The 7,500-nt window shown below is 39.5% G+C and overlaps 1 protein-coding gene and 7 non-coding genes across 8 annotated transcripts in view; all 8 read left to right on the top strand.

Moving 5' to 3' along the window:
* The window catches only part of LOC113088526 (5S ribosomal RNA), a 118-nt gene extending 61 nt beyond the window's left edge, over positions 1-57 (top strand). Inside the window, exon 1 of the ribosomal RNA XR_003286078.1 lies at positions 1-57. This exon is cut by the window's left edge and continues 61 nt beyond it. This is a non-coding gene — a ribosomal RNA (5S ribosomal RNA).
* Positions 58-277: 220 nt separating this feature from the next.
* LOC113088531 (5S ribosomal RNA) lies at positions 278-397 on the top strand. The gene has a single exon (XR_003286083.1). It is a non-coding gene; the product is annotated as a 5S ribosomal RNA (ribosomal RNA).
* Positions 398-619: 222 nt separating this feature from the next.
* On the top strand, positions 620-738 carry LOC113088523 (5S ribosomal RNA). Its single transcript, XR_003286076.1, has one exon. It is a non-coding gene; the product is annotated as a 5S ribosomal RNA (ribosomal RNA).
* A 497-nt stretch (positions 739-1,235) lies between these two features.
* On the top strand, positions 1,236-1,354 carry LOC113088534 (5S ribosomal RNA). The gene has a single exon (XR_003286086.1). It is a non-coding gene; the product is annotated as a 5S ribosomal RNA (ribosomal RNA).
* A 579-nt stretch (positions 1,355-1,933) lies between these two features.
* LOC113088512 (5S ribosomal RNA) lies at positions 1,934-2,052 on the top strand. The gene has a single exon (XR_003286065.1). It is a non-coding gene; the product is annotated as a 5S ribosomal RNA (ribosomal RNA).
* A 364-nt stretch (positions 2,053-2,416) lies between these two features.
* LOC113088522 (5S ribosomal RNA) lies at positions 2,417-2,534 on the top strand. Its single transcript, XR_003286075.1, has one exon. It is a non-coding gene; the product is annotated as a 5S ribosomal RNA (ribosomal RNA).
* A 365-nt stretch (positions 2,535-2,899) lies between these two features.
* LOC113088530 (5S ribosomal RNA) lies at positions 2,900-3,019 on the top strand. Its single transcript, XR_003286082.1, has one exon. It is a non-coding gene; the product is annotated as a 5S ribosomal RNA (ribosomal RNA).
* A 533-nt stretch (positions 3,020-3,552) lies between these two features.
* Positions 3,553-5,026, top strand: LOC113088487 (uncharacterized). The gene is made up of 3 exons (XM_026255771.1): positions 3,553-3,597; positions 3,687-4,861; positions 5,012-5,026. Exons 1-3 carry the CDS (start codon positions 3,585-3,587, stop codon positions 5,024-5,026), a joined length of 1,203 nt encoding a protein of 400 aa, XP_026111556.1. The 5' UTR covers positions 3,553-3,584.
* The last annotated feature ends 2,474 nt before the right edge of the window (positions 5,027-7,500 follow it).

Genomic DNA, 7,500 nt, shown 5'->3' with positions numbered 1-7,500 from the left:
TTGGGCCTGGTTAGTACTTGGATGGGAGACCGCCTGGAATACCAGGTGCTGTAAGCTTTTTGACATTTTTCACTTAGTATATAATAATTTTGCCAAAAGATAGAGTCAATGCCCGATCTCTGAATCTTAGCAGGTTTAGGTCTGGTTAGTACTTTGATGAGAGACTTTCTAGGAATACCAGGTGCTTTAAGCTTTTGGGCTTTCTTTCCTACTTATATAATGTACTGGCGATAAGATTGGCTGCTCTTTAAATAGCCCTCTCTTTGCAGCAGACTTCGCTTACGGCCATACCAACCTGGCTATGCCCGATCTCGTCTGATCTCGGAAGCTAAGCAGGTTTGGGCCTGGTTAGTACTTGGATGGGAGACCCGCCTGGGAATACCAGGTACTGTAAGTTTTTTGGACATTTTTTCACTTAGTTTATAATAATTTTGCCAAAAATAGAGTCAATGCCCGATTTCTGAATCTTAGCAGGCTTAGGTCTGGTTAGTACTTTGATGAGAGACTGCCCTAGGAATACCAGGTGCTTTAAGCTTTTGGGTTTTTCTTTCCTACTTATATAATGTACTGGCGATAAGATTGGCTGGTCTTTAATAGCCCTCTCATTGCAGCAGACTTCGCTTACGGCCATACCAACCTGGCTATGCCCGATCTCGTCTGATCTCGGAAGCTAAGCAGGTTTGGGCCTGGTTAGTACTTGGATGGGAGACCGCCTGGGAATACCAGGTGCTGTAAGCTTTTTGTAAATTTTTCACTTAGTATATAATAATTTTGCCAAAAAATAGAGTCAATGCCCGATCTCTGAATATTAGCAGGTTTGCGCCTGGTTAGTACATGGATGGGAGACTGCCTGGGAATACCAGGTGCTGTAAGCTTTTTGGACATTTTTCACTATAATAATTTTGCCAAAAAATAGAGTCAATGCCCGATCTCTGAATATTTGCAGGTTTGCGGCCTGGTTAGTACATGGATGGGAGACTGCCTGGGAATACCAGGTGCTTTAATCTTTTTGGAAAATTTCACGAATTATATAATAATCTTTCATTAAAAAAAAAAAATAGAGTCAATGCCCGATCTCTGAATCTTAGCAGGTTAGGTCTGGTTAGTACTTTGATGAGAGACTGCCTAGGAATACCAGGTGCTTTAAGCTTTTGGGCTTTCTTTCCTACTTATATAATGTACTGGCGATAAGAATTGGCTGGTCTTTAAATAGCCCTCTCTTTGCAGCAGACTTCGCTTACGGCCATACCAACCTGGCTATGCCCGATCTCGTCTGATCTCGGAAGCTAAGCAGGTTTGGGCCTGGTTAGTACTTGGGATGGGAGACGCCTGGGAATACCAGGTGCTGTAAGCTTTTTGGACATTTTCACTTAGTTTATAATAATTTTGCCAAAAAATAGAGTCAATGCCCGATCTCTGAATCTTAAGCAGGTTTAGGTCTGGTTAGTACTTTGATGACGAGACTGGCCTAGGGAATACCAGGTGCTTTAAGCCTTTTGGGCTTTCTTTCCTACTTATATAATGTACTGGCGATAGAATTCGGCTGCGTCTTTAAATAGCCCTCTCTTGCAGCCAGGACCTTCGCTTATGGCCATACCAACCTGGCTATGCCCGATCTCGTCTGCATCTCCGGGAGCTTAAGCAGGTTTGGGCCTGCGTTAGTACTCTTTGGATCGGAGGACCGCCTGTGGAATACCAGGTGCTGTATAGCTCTTTTGGGACATTTTCACTTAGTATTAAATAATTTGGCCAAAAAATAGAGTCAATGCCCGATCTCTGAATCTTAGCAGGTTTAGGTCTGGTTAGTACTTTATGAGAGACTGCCTAGGAATACCAGGTGCTTTAAGCTTTTGGGTTTTCTTTCCTACGTATATAATGTACTGGCGATAAGATTGGCTGTTCTTTAAATAGCCCTCTCTTTGCAACAGACTTCGCTTACGGCCATACCAACCTGGCTATGCCCGATCTCGTCTGATCTCGGAAGCTAAGCAGGTTTGGGCCTGGTTAGTACTTGGATGGGAGACCGCCTGGGAATACCAGGTGCTGTAAGCTTTTTGGAAATTTTTCACTTAGTATATAATAATTTTGCCAAAAAATAGAGTCAATGCCCGATCTCTGAATATTAGCAGGTTTGCGCCTGGTTAGTACATGGATGGGAGACTGCCTGGGAATACCAGGTGCTTTAATCTTTTTGGAAAATTTCACGAATTATATAATAATCATTCATTAAAAAAAAAAATAGAGTCAATGCCCGATCTCTGAATCTTAGCAGGTTTAGGTCTGGTTAGTACTTTGATGGAGAGACTGCCTAGGAATACCAGGTGCTTTAAGCTTTTGGCTTTCTTTCCTACTTATATAATGTACTGGCGATAAGATTGGCTGGTCTTTAAATAGCCCTCTCTTTGCAGCAGACTTCGCTTACGGCCATACCAACCTGGCTATGCCCGATCTCGTCTGATCTCGGAAGCTAAGCAGGTTGGGCCTGGTTAGTACTTGGATGGGAGACCGCCTGGGAATACCAGGTGCTGTAAGCTTTTTGGACATTTTTCACTTAGTTATAATAATTTTGCCAAAAAATAGAGTCAATGCCCCGATCTCTGAATATTAGCAGGTTTGGGCCTGGTTAGTACATGGATGGGAGATGCCTGGGAATACCAGGTGCTTAATCTTTTTGGAAAATTTCACGAATTATATAATAATCTTTTCATTAAAAAAAAAAAAAAAAGAGTCAATGCCCGATCTCTGAATCTTAGCAGGTTTAGTCTGGTTAGTACTTTGATGAGAGACTGCCTAGGAATACCAGGTGCTTTAAGCTTTTGGGCTTTCTTTCCTACTTATATAATGTACTGGCGATAAGATTGGCTGATCTTTAAATAGCCCTATCTTTGCAGCAGACTTCGCTTACGGCCATACCAACCTGGCTATGCCCGATCTCGTCTGATCTGCGGAAGCTAAGCAGGTTTGGGCCTGGTTAGTACTTGGATGGGAGACCCCCTGGGAATACCAGGTGCTGTAAGCTTTTTGGACATTTTTCACTTAGTTTATAATAATTTTGCCAAAAAATAGAGTCAATGCCCGATCTCTGAATCTTAGCAGGTTTAGGTCTGGTTAGTACTTTTATGAGAGACTGCCTAGGAATACCAGGTGCTTTAAGCTTTTGGGTTTTCTTTCCTACTTATATAATGTACTGGCGATAAGATTGGCTGTTCTTTAAATAGCCCTATCTTTTCAGCAGACTTCGCTTATGGCCATACCACCCTGAGGGCGCTAGAGAGCTACAGGAAGTGTTGGCTGCAGTTTGGAGAGGAAGGCTCTCCTCCATTTTGTTTTTTCTGTTAGTGTTTGTTTTGAGAGTTGTTTTTGGACTTTAGTTTATTTTTTGTGTAGTTTTTCAGTTTTAAACCACCTAACAGCGGCATCTTGCTGGCTGGAGGGTGGTTAATTTTTTGTTTGTGTTTTGTACAATGGACGGATTATTGGCAAACGACACTGGAATGGCTGGAGAGACACGCATGGCAAACGACACTGGACTGGCTGGAGAGAGACGCATGGCAAACGACACTGGACTGGCTGGAGAGAGACGCATGGCAAACGACACTGGAATGGCTGGAGAGAGACGCATGGCAAACAACACTGGACTGGCTGGAGAGAGACGCATGGCAAACACTGGGGGGAGACGGCAACAACTGGACTGGCTGGAGAGAGACGCATGGCAAGCAACACTGGACTGGAGTATCGACAACGAGCAGGACACGGTAAAAATCAAGATGCAAGAGATAAATTTGGTGAAAGGAGATACTTAAAGGAGGCAACTGTGATTGTGAATGTGGAGAATTTAAGTGAGGTGAGGGCTGTGGATATTATCAAAGCGGTGACTGACAAATGTGGATATGGGGAAATCTTGGCACTAAGGCCAAGACAAGGAAAAGAATACGAGCTCACAATGGAAAAAGAAGAAACTTGTGATAAGCTGACTGAGGGATTGTTAATAAATGGAGTGAACTGTGAGATAAAAAAACTTCAAAACAGAGATTATGTTGTCTCTTTCATGCATCTGCCCGTCTACCTTGCTGATGAAGAGATTTTAAATAAACTGGAGGTTTGGGGGGTTTCCCCAATTTCAAAAATAAAGCGGCGTGTATATCCGGGCACCAGCATTGAGGATGGGACAAGATATGTAAAGGCGCGGTTCCCGAAGGAGGTGGCCTCCCTCCCTTACAGCACAAAAATAGAGACGGCAGAGGGTCCACAATATTTTCGGGTGATGCACAGCCATCAGGTGAAGACTTGTCGGCTGTGCATGAGCCCAGACCATGTGGTGAAGGACTGCCCAGAGTTCACGTGCCATAAATGCGAGGAGAGAGGCCACTTCGCAAGAAATTGCAACGCTGTGACGTGCCCGGATTGCAATTTGGTTTTAAATAAGTGTGAGTGTTGGATGCAGGGTGAGGAGGAGGAGCAGCAGGTGGGCGGGCAGGTGCATGAAAGAGACAACGAGCAGCGAGACGATGGAGAAAGAGTTCGAGGTGAAGGACTGGAATTAATTAAGGATATGGAACAACAGAAAGAGTGTACCGAACCGATTATACAAACACAACAGGAGGGGGGAATTTGGACACAGATGGATTTGACTGACAGCTTGCAAAATGCTTTGGATACTATGGAACTGGATGATGAAAGGAATAAAGTATTGAGTGATGCACAACAGGAGGGAATTTTATGTACACCGATGGATGTGACGGACAGTGTGCAAAAGGAGATGGACGCAGTAGAAATTAATGATGCTACAAAAGAGTGTGAACAAGGACAAGAAAATGAGGAGACGCAGGGGAAATCATCAAAAAGAAGAAGATCTGTGAAGGTAATACCCAATTTAGATACTGCAAGAAAAAGAGTGCTTAAAGAAGATGGTTTTGAATGTACAAATAAGTATGAGTTGCTAAAGGGTTTGGAGGAGATGGACTGAGTTTATGGGTTTTATGCATATTTCTATATGTTTTATGCTGTTAAGAATAGTGACTTTTAATGCTAGAGGGCTGTCAGACATGGGAAAATTTGAAAAAGTGAAAGAAATGTGTAAAGGAGAAGATGTGATTTTATTACAAGAAACTAACTGGAGGGAAGAGTACATGACTGAAATAAGGAAAAGTTGGAGCGGAGAGATTTTATATAACAATGGTGATGGGAGGCTGGGAAGAGGAGTTGCAGTTTTAATAAAAGAAAACAGTGGTGTATCGTGTAAAACAATATATAATGACATGGATGGGAAATGTATTGCGGTTGAAATGGAGTATGAGGAGAAAAAAGTTATTTTAGTTAATATTCATGCACCAACAGTAGAGAATGAAAAAAAGGAATATTTTAATGTATTAAGAGAATTTTTAAAGAAACATAAAGAAGTTATTATGATGGGTGATTTTAATACTGTTTTCAGTAAATTAGAAATGGGAGAGGGAATGGTTTTTAAAAATGATAAAGGAAGAAAAGAACTGAAATTATTAATGGAAGAAAATAATATAATTGATGTATGGAGAGAAAGAAACGAAAAAAAGAAAGAATATTCAAGGAGGCAATTAGTGGGTAATTTTATGTGTAAGACTAGGATTGATTTTATTTTATGTACAAGGAACATTGAAGGATTTATCGGTAATATTAAATATGAAGAATCAAGCTTAAGTGACCATAAACCAATTTTTATGCAAATAGACTGGAGTTCAGTGAAGAAAGGGCCGGGGGTATGGGTTTTAAATGTAGAGGTTTTGAAGAATGAGGACTATGTGTTAAGTATTAAAGAAATTATTGAAAAAGAAAAGGAGAATGGAATGTACGGCGAAGATAAAAGGATATGGTGGGAAAATGTTAAATATTTAGTTAAAAAATTCACAATAAAGTACAGTAAATTAATACAGAGAAGTAAGAGGAAGAAGGAGAGAGAAATAAGAGAAAAATTGGAAAAAGAATTAAATGAGAATGGGAAAGATATACAAAAAATAAAAGAATTGGAGGGAATATTGAAAGAAATGGAAGAGGAAAAATATGAAGGCGCAAGACTAAGAAGTAAAGCTAAATATACTGTGGAGGGTGAAAAATGTACAAAGTTTTTTTTTGATTTAGAAAAAATAAGAGGGAAGGCTGGTATGATTAAAGAAATAAGAGGGGAAAAATGGTGTAGTTGTGGAAACTAATGAGGAAATATTAAAAGAAATAAAGGCATATTATGAAAACCTGTTTAGTACTGAGGGGGTGGGGGAAGAAGAGAAACTGGAGTTACTGAGGCAAATAAAAACAACAGTAGGAGAACTAGACAAAAAAGAGTGTGATGAAGAGATTAGAGAAGAAGAGATTAAAAGAGCAATAAGTGAATTAAACAAAAAGAAAAGTCCAGGTGTAGATGGTTTGGGGAGTGAATTTTATATAGTTTTTAAAGATTTTTTAACTAGCATTTTAAAAGAAGTATATGTAGAGGTGTTTAAGAAAGGAGAATTAAATCAAAGAATGGGAATGGGTTTAATGAAATTGATATACAAGAGAAAAGGAGAGAAGACAGATTTAAAGAACTATAGACCGATTACAATGCTAAATACTGATTTAAAGATTTTATCTAAAATTTTAGCCAACAGATTGAAAGAAGTCATGCCGAGTATAATTAAAACTAACCAAGTGTATGGAGTGAAAGGGAGAGACATAGCAGATACAACTATTAGTATAAAGGATATGATAAGATACATACATGATAGCAATAAAGATGGGTTTATTATCAGTTTAGATTTTGAGAAAGCTTTTGACAGGGTGGAGCATGGTTTTTTATTTGATGTTTTAAAAAGTTTTGGTTTTGGAGAGAATTTTATGAAATGGATTAGGATTTTATACAAAGGCGCAATAACAAAAATTAAATGTAATGGGTTTTTAACACAGTGTTTTAAAATTACTAGATCGATAAGACAAGGATGTCCGTTGTCAGCTCTTTTATATTCTTTAGTTGCAGAACCTTTGGGATTGGCTGTAAAACATGGAGAGGGGATAAAAGGCATAGGCATCGAGGGAGGGGAAAGTAAAATTTTTCAGTACGCGGATGACACAACATTATTGTTAAAGGATCTGAAGAGTGTGGAAAATGCAATTAAAATTGTACAAAAGTATTGTAGGGGATCAGGAGCTAAAGTAAATGAGGACAAAACGCTGTATATGAGATTTGGAGGGGCACCGGTTTTAACAGAACATTTTACCTTTAAGGAAACTAAAGAAATGAAGATTTTAGGTGTTTTAATGGGGAGGGATGAAAAGAAAGCAGATGAAACTATGTGGGAAGAAGCTTTAGGAGGGATTGAAAGAAGATTGAATTTTTGGAGAATGAGAACATTAACTTTGAAAGGGAAGGTTTTAGTTCTTAATGTTTTAATGGTTTCGAAATTGTGGTATATTTTATATGTGTCATCTATGCCGTTGTGGGTAGAAAAAAGGCTGAAAAAATGTTTTTTAGATTTTTTATGGGAAGGGAAG

This window comes from Carassius auratus, unplaced genomic scaffold, assembly GCF_003368295.1.
Source record: "Carassius auratus strain Wakin unplaced genomic scaffold, ASM336829v1 scaf_tig00046391, whole genome shotgun sequence".
Lineage (NCBI taxonomy): Eukaryota > Metazoa > Chordata > Actinopteri > Cypriniformes > Cyprinidae > Carassius > Carassius auratus.
Note: the sequence above shows the minus strand (reverse complement) of the source record. Positions and strands in the feature narration are given on the sequence as shown.